This window comes from Sturnus vulgaris, chromosome 25, assembly GCF_052056855.1.
Source record: "Sturnus vulgaris isolate bStuVul1 chromosome 25, bStuVul1.hap1, whole genome shotgun sequence".
NCBI lineage: Eukaryota > Metazoa > Chordata > Aves > Passeriformes > Sturnidae > Sturnus > Sturnus vulgaris.
The window spans coordinates 3,132,012-3,159,046 of record NC_142267.1 but is presented as its reverse complement, the minus strand read 5'-3'; the positions used below and the strand labels follow the sequence as shown (position 1 = coordinate 3,159,046).

The 27,035-nt window shown below is 45.4% G+C and overlaps 1 protein-coding gene across 4 annotated transcripts in view; it reads right to left on the bottom strand.

The window, feature by feature from the left end:
• PRDM16 (PR/SET domain 16) overlaps positions 1–27,035 on the bottom strand; it is a 290,814-nt gene that overhangs the window by 176,137 nt on the left and 87,642 nt on the right. For 3 of the 4 annotated variants that reach the window (XM_088178594.1, XM_088178596.1, XM_088178595.1), the window contains exon 2: positions 8,741–9,090. The exons of the other annotated variant lie outside the window; for it this stretch is intronic. In XM_088178594.1, the coding sequence (XP_088034720.1) occupies positions 8,741–9,090 (350 nt within the window). The remainder of the gene's footprint in view (positions 1–8,740; positions 9,091–27,035) is intronic. 4 annotated transcript variants of the gene reach the window in all.

Below are 27,035 nucleotides of genomic sequence, written 5' to 3'. Positions count from 1 at the left end.
GGGAAGGAGCTCAGGGCTGCCTGCTCAGAGCCAAAGGGAGGAAAGAACCTCCTGTGTGTGCTGAGGGAAAAGTCTCAGTGCTACATGGGCACAGAGGGGCTGAACCTGGCCCAGACAGGCTGTAAAATAAAATACACCAAACACGGAGGTGGCTCTGAGAGGTCAGGGCTGCGCTGCTCAGGGTCCAGGCATCGCTTCCAGGACATGCAGGGATTTCTTCCCCCAGCAACTCATGGCCAAGAGCAGCCAAAATAAACCCAACCAAGGAGAGTGCAGGAGCAGGACACTGGGTGAAAACACTCCTCAGTGGAAAAATCTCTATTTTCTTTAATAGTTTTTGGTTCTCTCTGGGCGAGCAGAGTAAATGATGGCGAGCTGTGATGAGCCACCCTCCAGTCTGTGCCTCTGATGAGTCCCCCGAGAGATTCCTGTCCTTTATGGAACCTGCACATCCCCAGCAGTGCAGGACCACAGCCACTGTCACCTCTCTGGAACCCAATTCCAGCTCCAGAGATCCCCCAGCCTCCATCCCTGGCATCCAGCACAGGATGGGCACGGAGCTGCTGGAGAGAGTCCACAGGAGGCTCCAGGATGAGCAGGGGGATGGAGCAGCTCTGCTGGGAGAGATTTGGGATTGTCCAGCCTGGAGAACAGAAGGTGGCCTAACTGTGGCTTTCCAGCACCCTGGAGGGAGCTGACAACAAAGATGGAGAAAAATTATTTACAAGGGCTTGGAGTGCCAGGACAAGGGGGAATGGCTTCAAACTGAAAGAGAGCAGGGTTAGATTAGAGATTAGGAAAAAAATCCTCCCTGTGAGGTGCCCAGAGCAGCTGTGGCTGCCCCTGGATCCCTGGAAGTGTCCAAGGCCAGGTTGGGCAGGGCTTGGAGCAGCCTGGGACAGTGGAAGGTGTCCCTGCCCATGGCAGGGGTGGAATGGATGGGCTTTAATGTCCCTTCCAACCCTTCCTAGGATTCCATGATTTTCTTGTCCGTTTGCTTTGAGGACAGAGGGGACCAGGAAATCAGGAGAGCTTCACATCCCAGCCAGGGTGGAGATTTTACAGGGATGCCACACAGAGCAGCTGGGCCTTGGTGACAAGTGGAGAAAAAGAGCCCATGACTGGGAATAACCATTCCAAAGACACCCCCATGCTCTGGAAATGTTCCTCCCACCTTGCCTGACCCCAGGCCCTCCTCCTGCAGCCCTGGTTCTTCCATTCATGTTTCTAAAAATGACTCAAACTCAGCTCCACACCTTCCCTGGACAAGCAGCCCTTGTTCTGCAGAGCTGAGCTCTCTCAGAACCGTTTTGCACAGGTCCCAGCACTGTGCTGGGATGGAACACACAGAAAAAGGGAAAATGAACACACAGAAAAAGGGAAAATGAACACACAGAGAAAAGAAAAATGAACACACAGAGAAAGGAATAATGAACACACAGAAAAAGAAAAATGAACACACAGAAAGAGGAATAATGAACACACAGAAAGAGGAAAGGGTGAATAATTCAGAGCTGTGTCAGCAAGTGAAGAACCAAGTCCACCCATGTCCCACTCCTTCAGAAAAAGCAATAGACCCAACCCTTCATTTCCATCCCCAAATACAACAAAACTCCCTGGCATTTCCAGAGCCAAACAAGAAGCAACTGAAGTGCCAAAATGTGTGAAGTCCTAAATCCCAAACAAAGTTAGTCTTGCTCCATTTACCAGCTCTCCAGATCTGTGGTGCTGCTCTGTATTTGCCATGGGAAGAGGAGGATGGTGCCAAGTTATGCAGGGAATGTGATTTTCCTACTCTTTAAAAGTAATTAACACAACATTTTACTTGGGAAAATTCGCTGTTGGCACTTCTTGCATTGCACAGATTGAGGTAAAGAGATTTAATGTAGAACTTTGAGACTTGAGGATGGACCAGGAGCTCAGATGGGGTTTAGTGCAGGCTTTGATGACCCTGAGCACATCCCTGGACCTCAGTGCCCCAATCCCCCATGAACATCTCTGAGCAGTGAAGAATATGAGGCTGATTCCCAAAAAACCAACTGAGTGCAGCCTGAAAAGCCCAAAATGAGTTCTTTTGCCTCGCTCCCACCTTCCCAAGCTGCTTCTGAGAGAGTCCCCAGAGCTCTGCCTCCTTCAGAGCCCATGTATATTTATGGTTTTCCCTTATTGATCATTTCCTTTACAAAACCCCCCCTCTGTGTTCCAGGCTCCAGCAGCCAGGCTTTGCTGGGAGAGGACAAAACCCAGGTTGGGTTTCCCTGCAGGTTAAAATTCCAGAGGAAGAAGCAGTGCCCTGACTTCTGCAGGGCTTTTGACAATGAGAAAAAAAAAAAAAAGCTCTTTTTCAAACCACTGTGGTCACCACTGAGCTGTTCATGGGATTTTTTTTTTTCCTCCTTTCTCCTTTTTGAACGTGTGGCTGATAAAATATTGCTTCAGGAGCTGGTATTCAGGGATGGCTCTCGAAGACGAAAGGAAAATATTTATTTCCTTTTTCTGCTTGTGAATCAGAATGTTCTATTTAAAGAAAGTGCCCTCTGCCGGATTGCTCATGAGTTATTACCCCTTATGGAAATAAAGGAGAAATATCAGGAGGTATTCTTAGTCATTCCCTTCCCCTGTCTCTTCTTTTTTTCCCTTAATTCCTTATATACCCATGTTTTAGCCAATGCCTAAGATAGAGCAACTTATCTTGGCATTCTTGGGCCTAAAAAAGGCTTTACTCTCTTAACCCTGGCACTGAAGCATTTGGGGAAATGTCAAAAAATGGGACAAATTTCAGCCATTTCGCTTGGATGCCATAAGGTGCATTTTTCACTTTTATCCAGGGTCGAATTTATTAAATTAATCCCCCCCACAATGTGGAGCTGTAGACAATGGGGTTTCTCCTGTGATTCCATCAGCTTCCTCCTCTCAATCCTGAGCCAATCCTTGTTCCTCCTGACATGGTTTTAATTCCAGCCATAGGAAACAGCCCAACAATTGCCAGCACCTGGATCTGAGCCTGCCCCTTCCTTGTGGTGGTCCCCTGACACCAGAACAAAGCTCAGATCCTGCAGGGAAAATAAAAATGTTGATGCTCTCCCAGAGCTGCTCCCTGAGAAGGGGATGGCACTGAGCATGTACAAAGCTGAGCAACCTCCTCAGCCCAAAAATCTCATTTAAAAATTTAAATATCGAAAATAATTGAAATTAATAAAATAAAAATTAAACCTCTGAAAGATTTAGAGATCGAGAACTTATTTTTCTTCTTTGAGATTATTTTTTTTTCCACTTAAGTGCTGAGTTTTGGTCCAAAGCAAAAGTTTATATCCATGTGTATAAAAATTCTAAGTGGGGATGCTCTTAACAACTATGAAGGGCAGTCCCAGCGTGCTCTGACATTCTGTTTTCTCCATAAACCTGCAGATTCTTTAATTTTCAGAGTGATTCCAGCCTGGCAGGTGTGGGAAATTGGGAAGGAGCCTTGCATGGGAGGTGTTTGTTGTGCAGGTAACACAGAATGTGTTTATTTATTAGGCAGCACACACAGAATTCCTCAGAGATTTTCTGCAGGAGCAGGGCTGAGGGCTGGAAAACAGCAATTCAGGAATTCCTTTTCCCTGGGGGAGAGAAGCTGCTGCAGGAACATCATTCCCAAAGGGAATGGGCAGAGGAGGGAAAATGAATGAGTGAGGGAAGGAAAAGGAGCAGGAAATGTCATCACATCCTCACAGCTGAGAGCCCAGCAAGAGACATTTGATTTCTTTAAAAATCTTTGGGGATTTCTTTACTCATTTAAAGGACTCACACTCCTTTCAGCATCTCTGCCTAGGACAGGACAGACAAGAACTCGCTGCTTCAGCTGCATCAGTTTTAAAGGGAAATGAAAGAATTCCTGCATGACCTGAGCTGGGAAACATGACAAAACCATCACAGGTCAAGCTGTGCTTAAAGGCTTCTTCCTATTTTTATATTTTAAAGTTAATTTTAAAATGTATTTTTATCTAGAAGATTTTTTAAATATTTAATTTTTTTTATATTTATTGCTTTTGAGGAAATGCAGTATAATTCTCCTCCCAGCATTTAAGGCCAGTCACATAAAGTAAATTTCCCTTGGCACTTTGAATTATTTCTAAAAAGCAGAGAAAAATAAAAAAAAAAAAAATATTTTTCCTGCTGAAAATTTAAACTTTGCAGGAATAGGGAGTTTGGATCTCTGTGAGCCAGTGACACTTTTTCAAAACCCAGCAGTTTTCCCTGGCCCAGACGTGGAGCCAGGACTCTGCTGCATCCTCAGCTGCTGGCTCCTGTTTTTCCCCCAGTTATTTGTCTTCCATGGGACAGGTTCTGCCTTCCCCCCCACCAAGTAGGAAATGAAAGCACTTATTTATTTTTCCTATGTAAAGGAGCAGCCTGGCTCTGACACTTCAGCTGAGAGAAGTCTTTGTGCTTCAGCAAATAACCTCTCTTAAAATATAAATTAAAATATAAATTAAAATAAACTGCATTTATCAGTGGTGTTTACCCTGTGAAGCGAGCTGAGCTAAAAATCATGACTGCTTCCAGATCTCCCACAACCCAGGTGCTAAATTTCCCCCCAGGATGAGATTCTCATTCTTCTCTCAATTAGGAAAATTAACAGCGCCGTGATAAATACCATTATTTATCCAAAGCGATCGAAATCATTATGTAATTATTTTATTTTCATTTTCCTCGGGTCCCAGAGGCCATAAAGCACAAACAGTCTGTGATTTATTCGGGGTGCTGTGCTCTGGCACTGGGGGAATGGGAGCAGGAGAAATGCAATCAGGTCACACTCTGTAATCACAGGGCTCTTAGGTGGGGTCGAGTCTTTCAGAGCACACACACACACAAAAAAAAAAAAAATTAAAAAAAAAAAAAGGTGAAATGGCAGGATCAGCACAGCAGTGTCAGGGAATGAGGGAAAGAACCCAACAGGTCGTGCACAGGAGCCACTGAATCATCCCTGGGAGGGGCTGGGGGCCAGGATTGACACCTCTGATTTATTTCTGTGACATGAGCGTGAATCACTCGCTGCCATCCCGAGTCCAAAAAGCCCTTGAACGATAGGTGTGGTTTCATTCAAAGAATATTTTTTAAAACATGTCCCACAAAGCAAAGCAAAGCAAAGATAGGAGGCTGTGCTGCAGATAAGGCAGGACACGTGTTCCAACCATCAGCAGCCAGCCCTGCTCTGCCTGAAAGGAAAAACACCTACAACAAAGAGAATTACACATCTTTTTTCGAGGTATGGCAGATAAAACACAGCTTTCTGCACTCCCGTGGATGTTTTGGGCTATGAGTGAGTGAAGCTGAAAGTTTCAGCAAGTAACACCAGGTCTGGAGATGGAAACTCTGCCTCCAAACACAAACTGAATTTCCTGAGGACTTCAAGGTGCAATTCACTGCTCTGTTTCATTTTCATTTTCACAAACCTGCCCTTCCTGGAGTTTGAAAAGAGAAAGTTCTTTCTGCAGTGGCAATCCTTGGGCAGAGGAGAAAGATCCATTCCCACATCAAAGCCCTCAATAGCACATTTTCCGACCCACAAAATGTTGTTTATTTTTTTTTTTTAAATGCAGAAATCAGAAGGAACAGACATTAATTATGAAGCACGTCCTGTATGACAACAAAATCAGTGTTTTCTAGCAGAACTGAGGTGGTGCTGAGGAATGGCCACTTTGCAGCCAATTCCACTCCCAGTGAACTCCCAGTTTACTCAAAGCCTGACAATAAATTTCCTGTGATGAAGGGCAAGAAGTTCTTGTGCCAAAGGCAGAAGCACTGTTTAAATTAAGGAGCTGATGATCCCTAAAAACAAACAAACACAAAGACCAGGTTTTCAGAGTTAAGGGAATGAGGTGTGCACAAAAGTGGGATTATCAAGATTATAAACTACAGGAAATGAACTGAGAAATATGAATGGAGAAGAGGTTGGGTGTGAAGAACAGATACAATTCCTGAAGAAAATTTCTAATATGAGAGGCAATTCAAATGGAATATATTCTAATTGGCCATAACAAGCAGTTGTGTGGAAGTCTTACAACAACATTCAACCCACAAAGTTCATGACAAAACTAGAAATTCCAGAGAAATACTGACCAAAAAACCAATGTTAAACTGCAGAAGGAACATTCCTTGTGATCCTACAAATCTCTGATTTGTTGAACTTATCACCACAGCACATGGAAGCAAAATCCAACAAGTTACTGGGTGACAAAGAATTCCTCCCCTTTCCCTTTTTTTCACTCCTTGCCCATTTCCTGCCTGCTCAATTTTACAGCAGGGGATGCAAACACATCCCGAGTGACCATTTCCCAATTTGCCATCAGGTAGAGCTGCCTGGAACACCTCAGGGCTTTTCCAACCTCCCACCCCAAGGGCAGGGCTCAGCCACAAGAGCCGGCAGACAGAGCTTATCCCATCAATTCCTGCCCAGCTCACCAAGGGATTTGTGGGTGTTTGTCCCCAGTGGAATTCTGAAGGCACTGAATGGAAACAGATCCCTGAAATGTCCTTGAACACTGTGGGGAAGGGGAAAATTCAAGAGGTGCCTGCAAGGAGGAGCAGAGAGTGTTTGAGGACACCTGAGGGAGGACAAAGCTCTTCCTTGGAGGTGTGAAATGTCCCTGCCACAGCAGGGGACAAAGCAAAGCTGCTGGGATGGGAGAAGTGCCCCAGAGAGGGAAAGTTTGCTCAATTACACTACAAAAACAAATTGTATCACAAAGTCAACGGGAATTGATAAATGCAGCTCCTATCAGAGCACACAGCACAGTGGGGATGTGAGGAGCCTTTCTGAAAATCATGAGTGTAAACAGCAACTTTTATCAGAATTATGAAATACAAGGACAACGTTTTGCCAAGGTCATAGGAAAAAAAAGGTTTGCACCATTCGACTTCTGCCAGCCAATGAGGACTGCACTTTGTTCCTAAAAATCAGCCTTAAAACAAAATAACCAACAAAAATGTAAATTGAAACAGCAAATGCCACCTATCAATAACTGGGTCAGAAAAATAAGATTCATCTTTCATATTTCAGCCTACAAATAATTAATATGGCATATTCCTAGAGGAAAATTATCCTCATTTTCAGAGACACCTGGAAGTGATCAAACCTTCCTCAGGAATCTCTAGCTGCTCACACCTAGAGCCCCCCTGAACCAGACCATCTATTGCCAGTAAAGCAAAAGGGTTTTTTCCCCCCAACCCCTTCCCTTTGTGATGCTCATACAGCAATACCTATGAAATATTCTGCAATGATATTCACAACAGAAGCCAACACCAAGAGGGATTTCTGAGGAATGGAGAGAGGGGATCAAAATTCAGCTGAATTCCCCTCTTTCCCCTGCACTAGGATAGAAGGAAAAGGAAACTCCACTCAGTCATTCAACCAAACTCTGATGTTAGCTCTTCAGACACTTCCTACTGCAGAGCAACAAAACACAATTGAGTTTCATTCTTAAAACAGGAGGTTTTTGCTGTTTCCTGCACTTCAGACACATTGAAAAAGTAAACAAAACAAAAACATCTGGACCTGCTTCTCTGGGCTTAGCTGGGTCTCGCTGCTCAGTGATTTTTGACTTCACAATCAAGAGTGCAAATATAATCAGAGACAATTTAAATTGTTAGTGCTTCAGTCTGGTCTTTCTGACCTCTGTTTCCAAGAAAACAGGGTTTTATCACTGCACTGGTGCCTTTTCCTGGGAAAACCTTACAGCTCCAGCCCTCAGCTGCTTCCCACCCTGTAAATCCTCCAGGATTTTGTGAACCAGCTCATCCCAGTAGTGGCTGATGGAGAAAAAGGGAAAAGTCACTGCTTCACCCAGGGGAAAATGAGGGAAAATTCAGCTTAAACTTTTTGGGATAGGCTTCACCTATTATACAGCAAAATCCTGCCAGGAAACCTCTCTGCCCCCACAGCCTTGTCCTCAGGACAAGGGCCAGCAGCTCCCTTGGCAGCAGGGGATGGAATGGTGGGGTGGGCACTGGGGCTAGAGAGAAGGAATTGGATAATGGGCACTGGGGTAGGACTGTGAGCACAGAGCAGAAATCCCAGGAAACACTTCACTCTTAATGAATATTTCATATTATTAATTATGGATCTAGGTATTTTCTAATCAAGAATACAGGAGCAGAAGAGGGTAAGATGATTTCTGGGACAAGCCTAAAAAAGCAGGGAGAGAGATAAGATGGGAGCTGTGGGACAGAGCTGTTTCCTGCTGAAGGCTGGGTTTTGTTCAGCTCTTGGGGAAAAATGACTTTCACATTTCTCCATCTTTGCTGCAGCACAAGAACTCGAGAACATGGGGGCTGTTAATGGGTACATGCTATTTTCCCCTGCCCAGTTAATAATGCCTGCACTGCTGACACGGGCTGGGAGTCAAAGGTAACAGCCCCAACCACCAAACATGATGCAATTAATCCCATTCCCTCCACACGACAACTCCCCAACACCGTTTGGAAATGACAAGCACTTGATGAAGTGACCCGACATCATTCAAAAACAGACTCCAAAACGGTGCTCGAGCAGTTTTTGTGGGCCAGGAAGGGAACTTAAAAGGGATTTCTGCTGATTTTTTAAATCCTTCAGGTAATGGGGGTGGAGAGTTACTCAGGGGAACACGGCATCAGCAAAGTCACCACCTCTGTCCCCAGGCCACCAGCTCCAGTCCAGCTCCATGAACACTTGGCAGAGAAGACAAAGGAATGTGGTGCCCACATTCCACACGCTTACCTCCCATCCAAAGTTTGTTTCCTTTAATGTGCTCCTCTGTACTGCCATATAGGGTCCAAATCTTTCCCCAACTTCAATCTTCTTTTTGGCCCAAATCCCTAGCCCTGCCCCTGGGATCGAAGATTCTCTGAGTTCAAAATCTGGTGGGATTGGAATGTCATCAGGAATGTAGACGGGAGCTTCATAGGGTGAGCCCTCCTTGGGAGTGAAGTCCTCACTGGTGGGGAAGGGTGACGGAGGTCCCACAGGGATGGGGGACATTATACTGTCCTCAGTTTCCTCCTCTGCGCTTTCTCCAGCAAGGAGATCGGGGTCGGTCTCGTACATATTATTTACAATCTCGCTGTCACCTAAAAGGGGAAACAGCAGAACAAAACACACTGAGATACTCACGTGAACATTGGTTAATCTCTGCCTGGGACACAGCTAAGCCGAGCTCGCACGGTTCTAAAGGATAAAACCCTGAGGTGAGGGCACTGATCGTGGGGTGCTGCAGAAGTGGGGGAGGCTCACTGCAGCCTGCTGTGCTCTATGGGATCAGGGCTCCTCTGCTGTTTGCACTTCAGGTTTGCAAAGAGGGAAGAAAACACAGAAGAGTGGTTGAGGTTCTCTGTAGCCACTTCTTGCTTTAACTGGCTCAGTGTATTTTGTAATAGGGAAAAAAAAAAAAACAAAACAACAAAAGACCCCCCCAGAAATAAATTTGGGTAAAATCCAAGTTTGGTAAGAAGTGTTTGCCTGTTGTTTGGGGTTCCTGCTCAGTGTGTCCCACACCAGCAGCTGTGGCTGTGAGCTCCCAGCTACACCTCAGCCATGCACCCCTGCAGGTGTAACAGAGCATCCCTGCTCTGCAATCACCAAATCCTGGAGTGGTTTGGCTTGGAAGGAACCTTAAATCCATCCAGTGCCACCCCCTGCCATGGCAGGGACACCTTCCCCTGTCCCAGGTTGCTCCAATCCCCATCCAACCTGGCCTTGGACATTTCCAGGGATCCTGGAGCTTCTCTGGGCACCCTGTGCCACCTCCTCACCACCCTCACAGGGAAGAATTCCTTTCTAATCTCTAATCCAGCCCTACTCTCTGTCAGATTGAAGCCAATTCCCCCCTGTCCTCAAGTGAAAACCCTGGACCCACAGAGGGCAATAAAGTTTGGGGATTTTTCCAAGGGAAATCAATTTCTAAGCCAGGCCATTCATGGAATGAAAACGGAGCTTTCTCATCCAGAAAGTGAAAAAGGGTGGTGGTGGGCGAGCAAAACATGAAAAGGGGAAAAGAAAAACACAATTTGTCACCCAGCTGAAGTATTTTGGGAGTATTTTGGGAGCAGGTTTGCCCTGTCTCCACGAGCCATGAGGCAGCAGGGGCGTGCTCAGCAGCTCCCACCACGATAACAAACCCAACAACCGCCGCTTTGTGGGCGCTCCTGCAGGGCACAGTTAATGCCTGACCCCTGATGTCACCGGGGGGAGCAGCACCCCACCAAAATCACTCTTTTCACTGGCTCCCAGCTAGCTGCCATCAGGGAAGAATAGCTGGAAAAGCACGGCTCGACTTGAGGTATTTATAATTCATCTCTTCGCTAACCTCAGAATGCACCTTCTGTCTGCAAGACACATCTCCCCCTTCAGCCTGTTCTTTTTTTTTTTTTTTATGCCTAATAAAGATTTTCCTGAGTTCATGCCTAAGAAACCTGGTGGCAGACTCGACTAAAGAGGAGGATTTTGATTCCTCTGCCAACATTTTTCTTGCTCCAGCTTTTGCAGGAGAACAGGGAGCTGCCTGCTGCAGTTGACATGGGTTTCCTCTGCTAGAAAGTGCAGCCCTCCCTACTCAAACATGTCACCAGAACCGAGCTTTCATGAACATGAGATACTCCATCATCCTGAAAATATTTGTGGTTGCAGTAAATGTTTTCTCACCCAGTATTAGCAAGTCAAATTATTTTCTGCTCTATGATTAGCCTCTTTTGCACTTAAGGAACAGGAATTCCAACTGAGTTGAAGAGCAAAACTGGGTTTATTGGAGCACGACCTGTGAAAATGTCCAGAGGGTACAAGTAAAGTGTAAAGATACCTTACTACTGAACACCCTTAATTTAATTTCTTCTATGGCACAACCAGGGCAGTTCCGATTAAATTTTAATTAACAGTGAAGCTGATCCTTCATCTGACCTCATATTTCCAGAGGAATCATCAAAAGATAGATAAATGTATCTTTTCAGTTGTTAAATGACCAGGGAGTGTCAACAGGCAAGAAATGACAATGAAACAACAAATTCAGGTGAGGATAGGTGTGATCCCAGAGATTCCAGGTGGTGTCTGTGGCAGCAGATGTGGGAACGTTGGGTTCCTCAGCACAACCCAACTCTGAGATCAGCAGATTGTACCCAGCACTGATTAACAGCCAGGGCTGCCAGGGAAAATCCCAGCTGTGCCCAGACCTGGCCGCTTGTTTGTGCACTGCCAGGTGGATTTCACAGAATCCCAGAATCCCTGAGGTTGGAAAAGACCTCCAGGATCAAATCCAAGCTGTGACTGATGCCCACTTTGTCACCAGCCCAGGGCACTGGGTGTCACCTCCAGGGGTGGGAACACCAGCAGCTCCCTGGGCAGCCCCTTCCAATTCCTGACCACTTTTTTCCATGGAGAAATTCCTCCTGATGCCCACCCTGAGCCTCCCCTGGCACAGCCTGAGGCTGATCCCTCTCCTCCTGTCCCTGTCCCCTGGAGCAGAGCCCATCCCCACCTGGCTGCCCCCTCCTGTCAGGAGAATAAAGGTCCCTCTGGAGCCTCCTTTTCCCCAGGCTGAGCCCCACAGGTGAGGGAGCTGATCTTCTCCAGATGTTGTATTTATTCCAGAGATTTGGGGAAAAGCTGGCAGCTGGGGTTCAGTTTTGATGATTCTGCAGAATTTTCTAGATTGTCCCCACTGAGCCACTCCTCACCTGCAGGGCTCCTCTCAGCTTTCCCCCAGATATTCCTCAACTGGTTAAGTTAAAAAAACCACATTAAATAAATAAATAAAAAAATTTAAAAAAGCAGAGAACATCCCGTTTTCCAGGAGCAATCCCCACATCTCCTGATCTCCATCCCAGCCCAGCTGGCTGCCATGGAGAGCTGGACGTGGCCACTCCCTGGTGACAACGGTGACAACCACCCTGCCCCACATCTGCCCCTCTGGAATGCCTGCCTGGGTGAAAAGCAGCACAGAAATACAACTTGACCTTATTGTTATTGTCATGAAACTAAAATTAGTCCCCCAAAGCTCCCTGGTGAAATGACTGGATAAAAAGGCTCATTGAAAGGTTGTTTCCACAGATAATCAGATATGGGCAGACGCTGAAAATCTGTGTGACACCAATGAGGGGCTGGCAACAATGACAGGGATGGTTTAGTTGGTGGTAAGAGACCTCATGAATAATCTATTTAGCAGCTGTGATGAAAGCAAAAGCAAGGCTGATGTTAAAGGAAATGGCAGCAGGCGAAATGATGTGTTTGGTTTTGGGGTGGGTTTGGTGGATTTGGCTTTTAATATGTTTATTATTATTTTTATTGTCATTGTTGTCGTTATTCCTGTTTTAATTATTGTTGTTGTATATCTAATTCTGATGTGGAAATACCCAATTATCTGAAATGACCGAGCATTTTTTACACTCACAGATTGCAAAGAGCTGCTTTGACTTCTTCACTGGGAACGCTTAAAGAACATCCCAAGAATTAATTTCTATTGGGCAGGCAGTGCCTGATCACCAAGTATTTTTATTTTCTAAGCAAAGAGGAGAATGAGAGGCACCCACTGAGCTCACACTTTGCCTCAGAACCTGGAGCCTCAGGCCCAAAGGCAATACCAAAGAAGAGTAGAAAATACAAATATTCACAGAGGACTTTGTAGCTAAGAATGGAACCACACAGGCACAGACCAACAGGTACTTTTTCCTTAGGGATTAACTGGGTGTTGGAAGGGTTTTTCCATCATTATCCAAACTTTGTGGCTCATTCTTAGCTCTGAGTTTAAAATTACATGTGAGTATTAAAACCTCAGTGCTGTCTAGAACTGCTTGATAATAATAGTAGTAATAATAATAATAATAATAATAATAATAACAATAATAATAATAATAATTTTATTTATATATCTATATATACACATTATTATCAGGAAAATATTCATTAGGCCAGGACTTCCCTGGGATTTGTTTCCATTTTCTGGCTCTACTGGAAGAGCAATGGGGTGACCTCAAATATCTTTTCCAGCCCAAAGAGGGACGTCACCACCACTTTTACACTCCATGGATGTCCTGAGGTTCCTGCACTGTGTGATTTTCCTTTAGAAATATTCCCCAGGGAAGAAAACAAACCAAACCAAACAATTCCTGATATAATGGCTGCTGAGGAAGAAGATGGGTAATATTTGAGCAATATCTTGAGGGGCATTGAACAACCTGGTCTAGTGGGAGCTGCTCATGGCAGTGGGGCTGGAATTGGTAATTTTTAAGGTCACTCCAACCCAAGGCATTCTCTGACTCCATAATTCTTTATTTCACCCCTCCAGTAAACAAAATCACCCACATTTCTAACTCTGGGGTGATGGGATTCTGTCTGCATTTCTGTGGACTCAGACAGAAAATAAAGTCATTTTTGGGACTCCTTTTGTAGGCCAGATCATCAAAACACAGCCCTGCTCGACCAAGAAGGAAATATTCCCATTAAGGATGTGTTTAACTACTGCTGCCAGGGTTCATCACCTCGGGGTGTTGTGCTGCTCATCTCACCTTAATTCAGGTGAATTCTGAGGAACACCTGCCCTCCATCCATGAACCCGTGGGGAATTCTGCAGGAGCCTCGCTGCCCATTTCTCTGTGCCCTGCAGGAGCTGGCAGCAGGCACAGCCCAGAGCTTGGCAGACACGACCCTAAAATCACCAAGGACCTCGGAAAACCCAAGGAGCAGCCACCCCAAAGTGCCTCCAGCACAGAAGGATCCCAGTGGTCAGATTGCCACCTGATGGCCACAGCTGAAATACAATAGGAAATCCCAAATTCAGGCCCTGCTCTGCTGCATCTGCCTGGCAGGAACAGCCCAAAAATTCCAGCTGTCCCTCAGGGTGGTGGGAACTGTTGGTGTCAGTCAGTCCTGGCATTCCTGAGCACTCTGAGTCCCCCTAAATCCCACACGAAATGAGAAGAAATTACAATTCTCCCTAAAATTTCACCCTCCTCATGGATCCACAACTTCTTTCCCAGCCTTTTCTCCCTGCTGGGTGCAAACCTGAACCTGCAGACAGGGAAATGCCTGAATTCCCAGGGGGGTCTCACTTCTGGGTGCTACAAACACCAGCCACGTTTTTCCTGAGCCTTGTGTGACAGGGAAATGTGCCTTTGTGGCTCGGATTGTGCAACACCCTCCCTGGAAGTTTGTGTGAAATACTTCTGCCAGAAAAGATGCAGATTAGTGACAAAATGTTACAAATGTCAATTATGCCATTAAGGATGGGGCTGAAGCATTAAATGCTTCAAGGTCATACAAAAATGGCTTTTCCCCCACCCATGGACAATATAAATGAGAATGCTGTAAGGGAAGGACAATAAACGATCAGTTGTTTAAGATTCTCAAGCCCATCACCCAATTTCTTATCCCATTCATTGCAAGAACTTTTCTCCTCCACCTCCATCCAAGCTGTACTGGGACCTACAACATTTGCTGGTGGATACTGATCTGAATCCAGCACCCAAACCAGAGCCTGGCCATGAGGAGCCCCCTGGGACCAGGTCCTCAGAGGATGCTCTGACAGCTTTCCACATCACCTCTGACTGCTGCCAGAGCAAGAAGAAATTCTGCTTTAAATGACTATTAGGAAATGACTTTTTTTCCCTCTTTTGTTCACTCACAAAACCCCTTCGTTTTCACAAATTTAACAGCTGAAAAAAAAAAGCTTGGGCAATAAATATCCAGGCAGGGAAGTGGCCACGAGTGGGAAGTGGTTTTGCCCCCGTGCCACAGTGCCAAGGGAATGTCACAGGGGTTGTTTTTACCTTTGAGAAATGGTGCTGCTCACACAAACCTTTATTTAATTTTCCACTTCATTGGGCACTTCTGCTACAACTTGCTGTGGTTTTGCCAACTTTTCTGAACATATCTAGCTTGGAATTCCAGTATCCTTCCCTTTGGATTCCTCCTGAGTCTTGAGCCTTTAACATCACATGACACTGACACACCAAACACATCAGATTATTTCTCAGTGAAATGATCCTTTTTCTTCCTTAGATCATATGCAGAGTTTCTCACAGCTCCCTGAGAATACTCAGTAAAAGGGGTAAAAGGAATCAGGACAATCAAAATGGCTGTGGGTGAGATCTGCTCTTCCCTATTCCCTGTTCAAGCTGGAATGGTGGCACAGTTGTGACAGGACGAGCCACAGGTCGCTGGCTTTGTCCAGCTGACAAGTCAAATTCCACTAAATGGGTGTGCATGGAAAATTCAGACCCTGCCAACCTCAAATTATTGGATTCTCAGTCAGATCTGAGCTGATCCCACAACAAACCCACCAGCCCAGCTCCAGCATAAACCCAAACTCCACTCTCAGCTTGGTTCCCTTAAAACACTAATTCTGTTTCTCTTCCACTCTACAAAGCACAGAATTTTGGGAATGCTCAAGAAGCAGGAAGATGCTGATGGGGTGAACAGGATTCTGCATCAGCTGCTCCAAACTCTGCTGGCCAAGCTCCCCATACCCCAGAGACAGCCCCAAACACTCACTTTTGCCAGGATGCACATGGAAATTTTTATTTATAGCTGCCACTGAAATGAAATCTGAAGGAGCCACGAGTTTTAGCACATCCTTGTGTAAGATTCCAGACAGGAGCAAGCTCTGAGCATTCCCAGCACAGGAACCTGCCCCAGGTACTGCTGAGTCTGGCTCTGCTGCCCAAATCTTTGCAGCTGGAATTTAAGGACAAAATACACAGAACTTCCCTGGGTCTGGCTGGTGCAGAACTGCTGCAGAACACATTAAAAACCCAATTTACTGCCGAGGAATACTCGGAACTGCAGGGACAGTGAGGGATGAGGCAGGAGGAGGAGGCAGGATGAGTGAAAAGGAAGAAGGATTCCCATAAAAATTAAACCCTTGCAAACGCAGCCCCTTTCCTGTGCTTACTTTGTAGATTCATTTTTTAAGTTTCGCATTTATGCCCTGCTTTGTCTTAGCTGGAACTGCACCTCTCGAAGCAGCTTCAAGTCCTTTTATTAAAAAGAAACAGAAAGCAGATCCGAAAGGAGCAGTGAGAGCAGATGAGGACTGAGCAGAGTTAATCGGGTGCATTTTTCAATAAACATTCTAAAAGCAGTTGCTGCAGAACTTGGCTGTGAGTAGAACAGGTATTAAGGATTTCAAGTGCCTTTGGTTTTAAGCAAAAAAAAAAAAAATTAAGTGTTTTCTTTTATTAAGGGATTTCTGCTGGCAGAAATGAAGAATAAAGCTCGAAACAGTATTTCAGTGTGTTTCTTAATACCCATTTTCCTCTAGTAAAACCAGCAGGGAAAGTGTCCAAATTACTCTGCTCTAAATGCCAGTATTATATTTCCAGTAAAAGTCTGGTTCAACCAGGCATCAAAAATATTTCCACATAAGATCCTTTTAGAATCAAACTCTGCAGAGAATATTGTTGTTGTTCTTTGTTGTCCGTAACTTTGCTTCACCTGATCTCCCTGAATCCACAATTTTGTTTCATATTTGAATTCAAGCTGACATTTTTTACAATTTGTGCTGTGTCCAAATATTGATTTGATCCATATTTGGATGTGGTAGATAAAGTTGGTCCTTTTAAGAAAAAACAAAACAAAACCCAAAAAAACAAAACCAAAAAAGCTTTGCTATCTTATTATTAAAGGCACTGGAAAAACTATCAGCCTTTGGGATTTCTGTCTCTGAACTATTTACAGGATAAATAGTGAAGTCTCACAAGATATGTGCAGTGTACTACCAGAGTGGTAACAAACATTTGGGGAGAATCTATAGAAATAACACAACAGCAAAAAAAAAAAATTCAGGGAAGGAAGAGAAGGAAAGCCTGGAGAAAAGCTCCACTCGGTGCAGAAAAATCGTCATTGCTTTGCAGTGGTTTGCTTATTTTTGCTCCAAAATCCCCTCCCCTTTAAAAAATCTATAGAAAGGCTCCAGCCCCGCTGAAAACGCAGCAAAGTGGAACTTTGGAAACGAACCGCGAGAGAAAATTCTCTGCTGGGAGAAACGCTACCTAGTTAGAATAAATAAAGAAATGCACTCGGGCCGGCTCTCCAAAAACCAACAGCCCGTGCTGGAGATTTCTCTCGGTGCTGGATGTCAGACCATGGAGCGAGAATAAAGCGTTTGTGAGGCTCCAAAAGGAGCCCTCGCCATTGGAATTCACGGCCCTGCCAAGCGCGGCCTTTGGGGCTGTTGTCACCGTCTCATTGTCATTCCGCTCACTGTGGCTTCCCCAGGGTCCCGAACAGGAGTCCTGCCATTATTAACACGGCAGATTAATAGCAGCGGGGGAGAGGCGTTTTCACAAACACGCCGAATATTAATATTAATATTAATCGATAACAATTTCCAGTTGCTGACGGGAGGCGCGCGGACGGAGCGGGAGGAGAGGAGGGGAAGGCAGGGAAGGGATGGGGATGGTGCCCATGGAGTGGGGAATGAAAGGGGAGCAGTGAATCAATGCAGGGCACAGGACGGAGCCGTGAGGTGGGTGTCAAAAGCAGGGCTCTGTTTTCACAGGCACACATTTTAATGCCACCAGATAAGTTGGGTTTGCCTTGCCACGGCCAAAAAAGAAGAAGAAGAAAAAAAAAAAAAAAAAATTGCGGGGAAGCTCGCTGGTTTTGTATCGGGGGAGAAACAGCAGAGCTCTGCAAAAACAGGGGGAAAATTTCCTGCATCCTATTTTTGCCCTCCCGAGAAAAGCTGTACTCTGCAAACTGTATTTTCCTCAACACTCAGAACACTGCACAGATATTTTTTGAATTGAGGTCTGTCCACATTTACCAGATTTCTGTTTGTATTTCAAGCTCTTTTCTACTACCACCCCTCCATTTTAAAGCCAAAAAAATCTGTAAAACTTTTTTCCATCTTTTCTAATGGATCAGGCCGATTTTTTTTATTTCAGTCTTTGGAAGTCTTTCTCATTATTTCACACACTCTTTAATTACAAACAGCACAAGTAGAATGCACGGGGATGTTGCCAAAGAGTTTCCCAAATGCTCCAACTCACAATATCAGTGAAACCAAATCCAACTCAAGACTTTTTAGCACAGACCCCACTGGGTCACTGAGCCGAGTCCTCCCCGAGCTTTGGACAAACAAATGAGTTTTTCACTCAAAAACACATTTTTGCAGCAGCCTCGAAGTTCATTTGGGCCCAGGAATGTTTCTCCCAGACTTAGAAGTGAAGATTGGGTGAAAAACCCTGCTGGCACAGAGGGGCTGCCCGAGCTCTGCCCCACATGGGACACACAAAGGGCTCTCAAATACTCACTGCAGCTTTGATTTTTGGGCTGGTTTCCTCCCAGAGAGGTGTGACCCACAAGGACAAAGCTCCTCGGACTAAATCTGGGCTGGGAGCAAAGGATTGTGCTCAAAGATCAGCTGGAAATGGCTGTCCCACTCCTTATGGGTTCACTCCCAAAGCCCGTGGGATGCTGTGGGGTTTTACACCCAGCCCCTGACTCATTTTAGGATTCATTTTATGCTCCCACACATCCCAACCTGCCTAGAGCCCAGCAAGCCACAAAATATTTCTGTTTTTTTCAGTGTCCTGGGCATTCTCTGGGCACCTCACTGACCACATTGTCACAGCCACTCCAAGCAGGAATTTCCAGCTGCTTTTTCCCATCAGGAATGGCCCAGAAACTGATGCTGCTGTTTTGGGAAGGGCAAAACATTGTGACAACCAGGGACAATGTCAGCAACTGCACCTCAAATGTGAGTCTGAACTGGGTGTCTGGGACACATTTCTGACTGCACCCATCCAGTTGTGTCCATCCAGCCAATCCACATGTCACCTGTCACATTTGGACCATGTAAATAAGAAAAATTCAGAGGTCTACCGAGTATTTCCCACCACTGGGCTAGGGAGTCAGGTTCCTGATATTTTGGAGACAGAATTAACTCCTTTCCTTGGCCAAACTCCTTTCCTCTGGCTACCAGCGTCCTGATGATTGCAGAAATGTTTAATTACTATGAAAAATGGAATTTTAACAGGGCATGTGATGACAGTATGAAACAACTGGTGGTGTTAATGCTGTTCTCTGCAGAGATCTCTCCATTTCTCCTGTCCCCATCCCAGTTTCAATAAATATTTGCACTGGGAGCACCTCCACAGAGCTGCTGTTTGGGGCACTTTTCTCCTGGCCACTCAAGTGCTCTTTTCTCTCTAAGAACAAGAACCTGACAAAGAACTGAGCGTGTGTTTAATCCTCCTGCTTCCCCCACTGCCGTCTATTTACAACTCACTTCTGACAGAGAAAGTGCTCCCAGAGTTTGTCTGCAAAATGTAGGACAGCAGAGATGGGAGGTCCAACAAATGGCAGTGGGATGTGACACTCCACAAAATCCTTCCCCAGCACTGTGAACAAACACTGTCACAGATGGGATTCCTGGGAATCCTCTCCAAAGGAACTTTGCCTAATTCCAGAGAACTCCACAGTTGTTATTTCATAGCCACACCTGGCTATGAAATCCTATGAAACATCCTCCTGGCTTAGCCTGACATTCACATTCACGTTCCATTCACATTCATTTTAATCTGATTCCAGCAGATTCTGGATCAGTCAGAACCTGGGAAGCTGTGGAAGCACAAAGATTTTGGGGTCTCCCCACATCCAGGCAGAGTTTCTCCACCCCACTTCCCTCTCCTCCTTCCAAAGCAATCCTGGGTGTTGCACCCACCACCTGGCCCTGTTTAAAGCCACTACATTATTCTAAAAAGGATTATTTATACTAAAAACACTCCCGGGACTACTGTATTTGTATTTCAGGGCTGCTGCATCCCCTATTTCCTCAGTGCTCTAATATGGCCCCAGGCAGAGCGGCTGAAATGACTTGTGATGCCACTGTAATTTTTATCAAGGCTTGTTCCTGGTAAAAAGCCTCTTTGTTTCAAAGAAATGTGATTTGGCCTTTTTCCTCCTCTGCTCTATTCCTTGGTTAATATACCACTTCCACTCGCCCCGGGGCTAAGAAAGGTATTCCATGGAATTGGTCAAATCTCACTGTTTTTCTTCTAAATCACAACTGGCTTTTTTCCCCCGACCCTTGCTAAGCACTATCTAAGCTGACAGTCTGAACTTGAGATTTTATTTGTGCCTTAACTCTTCAGCTCCTGGGTTTGGAGCAGTCACATGGCCACGTTAAAGAGATGCACCAAGCTGCTCTGGCAAAGGAGGGATTAAGGGCAAGGCAGGAGGAGCAGCTCTGGCTCGTGTTATTTATTATACAAGGCAAATTTGTCCATCTCTAGAAAAGTATTTTCAGCCAGGTGTTCATGAATTATAAATCTGAGCGCACCAGTGACTTTTGTGAAAGTCCACAAAGTTGAAATTCTGAGTTTTCAAAGCCTTTTTCGAAAATAAAAAAGGCTCTTCGTTTCTTATCTCCCACAAAGAATTTGTTTTTAAGCACAGTAACGCTTAACCCAGATTTGGGATTGCCTAATCAAGTTTTAATTTAGTCTGTCTCATTGACAAATAGGGTGGATTTTCCTATGAAATATATGCCAAGTGTTCAAGCACGCTCATAAAATATCCCTCGAAAGCAGAAGCTGCAGCAGGAGCTGTTTGTTGACCTGCATTTATAAAACACAGCCTCTAATAAAGTGAATAATTGTAAGTGAGGAATTCCTGTATTTTTTAATACATCTCAAAATTGGTCCTGTTTGTGTCCCTACCACACAGAGCTGAGAGCATCAGAGAAGAGCCTCAACAGAAAAAAATACATCAATATCCAAAATACTGTTACAGGAAACAGGAGTTAACGCCCTAATTAAATCTTCAACAATTAATACAAATCAACACCTTGCCTTAGTGTTTAGTCAGAGATTATCACCCTCCCAATTAGCTGACAATTAATAATCCTTTATGCAGGAAGTTCTCGCTGTTGTTGAGAGGCTTAAACACAATTGGAAACTTTGCTAGCCATAAAATTATACCTACAAAAATTGGATAAAAATCTCCAAGATGACATCCTGCTTTATGGATTATCAGCAAATATATTTATATTAAAATTAAATTCAGACAGGAAAATTAGTTCATTGAAGGAAACACAACCCAAAAATATGAAAGCCTCTATCTCCCAAGACAGCACCTACACCCAGTTGTGAAAAGTGAGGCATTTTTAAATAACACAAATATTTCTCCTCGTGTTCACCAAGACACTCTCTGTCAGAGCAGCTCTGCAGAGCTCCAGCATTCCCAAAAAATAAAGCTGCAGGATCTCTCTGTGCCCTGGCTGCAACAGGAACCTGGGCACTTCAGCATTCCCTCCAGGAGTGCACTGAGGGGTTTTGTTTGTTTGTTTGTCTAAAGCTTCCCTGTGTTTTCCTTCTCTAATCCCTCTGTTTTTCTGCTCCCTGCACAGCCAGATCCATGGAAACTCAGAGAACCTTAAAGGTCCCTTGCAGGTCAAGTGTTATTTTTCTTCATATACCTGACTTTAACCGGTGGAATTGCTTGAAGATTTCCCTCACGAGTTTGATAAAACAAACAAGGCCTCAGAGCAGGATTGTTTAACTCTTGTTTTCGACTCAATAGCAGAATTTTCATCAGTCAGCCTGGCAAGAGCAGGAGAACTACACCTCAGGCAAGGCAGGAGCTGATCCAAGCTCCCTGAGAGGAGTGCATCCACCTGCAGTGGTCCCAAACCCAATCCCAAAGGACTCGAGCAGTGTCCCCACCATTCTCCCTGGAATTCTGAGGTGCTGCTGGGCTGTTCCCCAGCCCTGTGAGAGAGTCACCAGCTGCAGGGATCGCACCTCAAAAATCTGACAGGACCCCAGCGCTTCTCATCAGCACAAAAATCCTCGCAAAACCAACCCAAACTCTTCTGTGATTACCTGTGAGCCAGAGCTCGCTAATTATCAGCTAATTAAGTACCAGTTTGGGATGGGGAATCCCAAAATTCTGCTGACTTCTTCAGGGGTGCTGCCTCTGCCATGCCAGTCCTTCCTCTCCCACCTGGTCTCGAAACCCACCAGGCACCAGAGCAACTTCGGAGTGGGCTTGGTGTTGACAATTTTCTGAATCCCGGCTGGGAATTGATGGAAAGGCTGAACCAGCCAGCACTGGGCAAGCTCAGAGGTGGCTTTGCCAAAGTTCTGTGCCCGAGAGCAGCCAGGGCACTCCTTGAAAGAATGAAGGCAGGGATCCACCACCTCCTAATATTAAATATTCATCTTTTCTCCGCCAGACTAAACCTCTTTGTTTCCTGTCTCCTCTCCCTCCCGAGGCAAACACAGCCCCAAACTTTCAGAAAGCCTCGGTGCATCCGAGCAAACCCCTCTGGAGCACAAACAAAAGCCCCACCACCCCTTGCCACATCCCATCAGCGCCGTAATAAAGATGTTTATACTTTTAACCACCGAATAAAGCGCTCTAATTCCGCTGAGCTTGTCCCCTCCACTCCGCTCCCTTCACTCCACGGCTTCATTTAGCAGGCCGGCGGTAAAAAAAAATTCATTAATTTTTATTAACAGGGAGAGCCATTTGTTCCCTGTGACAATATTTGACTTGTCGAAATGATTTTCACCTCTGCCATGAGGTGCGCGCTCCCCACATACATCACCCGATTACTCCGGGAGCGGCCAGAGTTGCAGTCATTAGCCAGTGAATTAACGACAATCCACAGCGCTATTAATCACGCTGACAAAAGCGTGAGCTCGCTGCTGACCCGAGCACGGCTCTGGGACACGAGCACAGGCAAGGAGAGCGCAGCCACGGGGCTGGGGAAGAAAGGGATTTTTTTTGTTGTTGTTGTTGTGTTGCTGGGTTTTTGGGTTTTTTTTTTTGGGGGGGGGGGTGATTTTTTGTTTTTGTCTCTCGCTGAGCTGCTGAGGCAGGGAGAAAAGGAGAGGGGAGAGAAATGAGGGAGGGATGGTGGAGTAGGAGGTGAAGATGTGGTGTGCAAGGTGAGGGTCCTGACGCCCCTCCTGCAACTTCCAAGCAGGAGAGACTGCAGGAATTCGATCCTAAATCCACAGTGCTTTATCAGGGGCAATTCGGGAAATTCTTGGTTTGATCAAAGCTTGTCCCTCAAGGCCTTTCCTCTCTCCCCCTGCAAATTTCAAGTATCACAGAATCACTGAGGTTGGAAAAGACCTCCAAGACCATCGAGTCCAAGATGTGACCAATCCCCACCTCATCACCAGCCCAGAGCACTGAGTTCCACATCCAGGAATTCTTTGGACACCTCCAGGGACTGGCAATCCAAACCTCCTTTTTGAGGTCTGACCACCCTTTCCATGGAGAAATCCCTCCTGATGTCCAACCTGAGCCTCCCCTGGCACAGCCTGCAACCATTTCCTCTCATCCTGGGGGAACCACATTTCACAGGGAACCAAATGGATCCTCCCATCCCACCTCCAAAATATTGATCCCTGGGAACTGCTTCCAGATCCCAGAGCTCTGTCCACTCGTGCCTGGGAGCCCTTGGAAAGCAGCTATCAGTGAGCATGGCAAGGAGCCCTCGTTTTCCTGGAATGTGGCTTCTAATTTCAAGTTGCTGAACACTGCATAATGTTTAGAGAAGAACACCCCAAACCCAAACACTGCAACAGAAAACAGAATTCTTCCCAGTGGCACAGATTTCGTGCTCTTCAAGACAGTGCTGCAGCAATCCAGGACAATACATGGATATAAGTGCAGATTTTAAATTCAGAAACCATCAGAAACAGCTGAGAAGGGGAATCTGGAGGAATGTGATCCCATACACACACACAAGGAAAGGGAACTCACACAAGCTCTGGAAGAACAGGGCAAAGAATGAATCTTTGCAATGGTTTGAATGTTCCTGCTGTACTGGACAATCCGTGGCAAGGAAAGCACATTCCTGCAGCCTTGCCCTGTCCCATCAGTCCCCAACTCCCACCACAGCACTTCCAACAGTGAGACCATTCAGTGTTGGGAAGATGATAAAACCATGGTGAGAATTCCAAAAATCTCCGTCAAAACTTTTAACTGCTGTCTTTTTTTATTTTTTTTTTCCCATTCATGACCTAATAAGGGATTTAAGGGCAAATTTTCAGAAGTGCTCAGTGGATTCTTCCCCCCAGTTCTGCAAACACACAGAGCCAAGTGCTTTGAGAGATGGTCATTCCCTCTGCAAAGCCAGATCTGTTTTCTCCAAGAAAAAAATCTCTTAAAAATCGAAGCAGGGATAAAGAACCCATCAGAGATTTAAGGAAATTAATCTTAAAAAAGAGAACTTTCTAGGACAATTTCAAAGAACCCAGGACTGTTGTGGCACAGCCCTGTTTTGGGGGATGTTTTTGGTGTATTTTATGCCTGCATTGGAACCCAGCATCTCCTGATCAATTCTCTGCACTCTCCATTCCCTCAGTCACTTTCCATACTCCAAACCCCTTTCCTAAAAAAGCTGCTACTCCCCAGGTCGATGCTGTTCTGCTCTTACCACACAGAATAATTCTAGAACCTGTTTCTTGTTACTCACTTTCACCGGTTTAATTCTCCTTTTGCAGCGAGGAATGTCGTAAGGAAAGCCGGGCTCGGAAATCCATGATTTCCTGCCAGTTAATTCATTTCAGCAAAACAGGAGGCAAGGTGATATTGCTGTTTAATGTTCAGCCCCTCTGCAGCACTCCCTGGGGGCTCTAAGGGATCCCATGTGCTCCCTGTCCCTGCACCACTGCCAGCACTCAGAACCACCTTGGGCCAATTTAGGCTCTCCCACCCCCAAGCCATTCGGTCCCATTTGCAACTTTTGTGAATTTGAACATCAAAGCAGGAACAAGAAGCAGTGGAGGTGCAAACCACGGGTCCTGCAGCTCTGGCAGGGGTTCCTGTGGCCTCACACACGACACAAGGGGCTCCCTTTCATTTGAGAGCTCAGGTTGGGTGCAAAAGCAGCTTTAATGTTAAAAAGCAGAGTTCTACTTAAAATTTGTGCCTGTCTGGAGGCACAGAGTGGTTTGGGTTGGGAGGGGATCTTCTATTAGTGGCACCACATATTAAACTTCTTTTTTCTTCTGCCTTCACTCAGAACTAGGATTGAAGCATGAGAGACAGAATTCTCGTGTTTGGACTCAGTTTTTTATTAATTCTCATCTGTAGCACAGTGAGTTCTGCAGCACCTCTAGCTAACAAGCTAAAAGCAAGAAAATGTTGGTGGATCTTGCTAGTTACAAGGTCTTTTAAGGGTTAACTATTCAATTAAAAGCTAACATCCATATTATTTATGCATTTGACCCAGTAACCAAACACCTGTGACTTCCACTGCAGGATTTTGTATCCAACCAAAAACTGCCACCTAAAACTAAGAAGAAGAAGGAACAAGAAGGAAGAAAAAGCCAACGCCCAAGAACCTCTACCTTGTCCCATACCCATCACTATATTCTAAAACACAAATTCCAAACCCTTCACCATGTGATATTACACATTTCTGTTCAAACTACACACCAGTGATCCCAACTCCATCACTCACATTTGGAAGCCTTCTCCAAGGCCTCAAGTCTAAAGCAGTGCTCTTTTGAGGGTCAGTGCCAGAAAGCACAGAAAGTTCAAAACTCCCAGGCTTCAGGGTTCCAACAATTCTCATTCCACCTCCCATCATCCCAGGTTGCTCCAAGCTCTGTCCAGCCTGGCCTGGAGCACTTCCAGAAATGGGGAATTCTTTGGATGAGCTGTGCCCGTGTGTGTCACCCAACCCAGCCAGCTTTGGGGGTGACTGCAAAGTCAGGGCTCCCCAGGGCAGCCTCAGCATCCCTGGGGTTCACACTGGAGCTTTTCCTCCCTCCCAGCCCCATTTCCTGACCCACAGAGAGCACAACTGCTGCAGGAAGAGAAGGGGAAATCTTATTCTCATTCAGAGAGGAGATGGGGAAAGAACCCTCAGCCTTGCTACAGACCTACCCCATGAGTATCCCCAGCTTCCCCAGGGATTCCACACGGAGCTTCCTGATCTCCTCACTCACAGGAGGGGATTATTGATTACAATGATGAAATAAAGTGAATTTTCCCATTTAACAACTGGTGGTTCCCACTCCATTCCAGGCCGTTCTCACCCACAGCTCCACTTTTCACTGTTAATTATGAACATTTTCATTGCAATTTGATAGCTGAATCCAGAAGGATTCCATTCAAAATCCGTACAACTGGTGGGATCTCCACACACAGATCTACAGCATCTCCTCCTCCCGTGTTGCTCCTTCTAGAAATATTTTTGCTGGGTCGTACACCAGGGTAAAATAATCCACATTCCAGCCAGGCCAGTATCACACACTGAAATCCAAGGTTTTCTGTTCCCCCAGCTCGGCCTTGCCAGGCCACAGCACGCAGCAGTCAGCTGCAGTCCAACCAGCCATTTCTCTGCCTTTGAAGCTATTATTAAGAAAAATATTTAAGATAAAAATATTTTTACATTTTGCTTCTGCTGGCCAGCGATTGTCCCGCAGTCTGAAATATTAACTGCTGGCGAGTGGGACTTCAAGGTTTCTTTCAGAGAGGGAAAATTCTTGTGCTGTCAACCAGGTGTCTGAAGGGCTGCTGCTTTTCACTGTTGATTTTTTAGGAAACAATGCAGATGCACTGAAAGGGCAGCACTCAAAATTATCATTTTATTTTGATTTAAATTCTGCTCCTGTCAACTGCTACCCAGGGAAGTTGTGGCTGCCACATCCCTGTCCAAGTGGAGCAACCTGGTCTATTCTCTTTTTGAGGTAATGCTTTAAAAATGACTTTCCTTAAATCAGAAATGGGTTCTTTATCTCTCTTTTGATTTTTAGAAGATTTTGCTTTGAGAACACAAATATCTGCCTTTGAAAAGGAGAATGAGCATCTTTTCCTCGCCTGGGGCAAGAGTCAGATCCAGAATCTGAAGCTTCACTGCTCCTTATATCCAGCAGGAAAATAAGAAGCTGAATTACTTTTTAAATAAATAAATAAAAAGAAAACCAAGGCAAACCTCCTCTTCCCCCAAAGAAACAAAAAAAACCCACTCACAACTTTTCCAACCCAATTCCTGGATATGATCCTAAAAACATGATTTTTTCAAGAAATAAAAACAATTAAAGAGCTCAGTGCA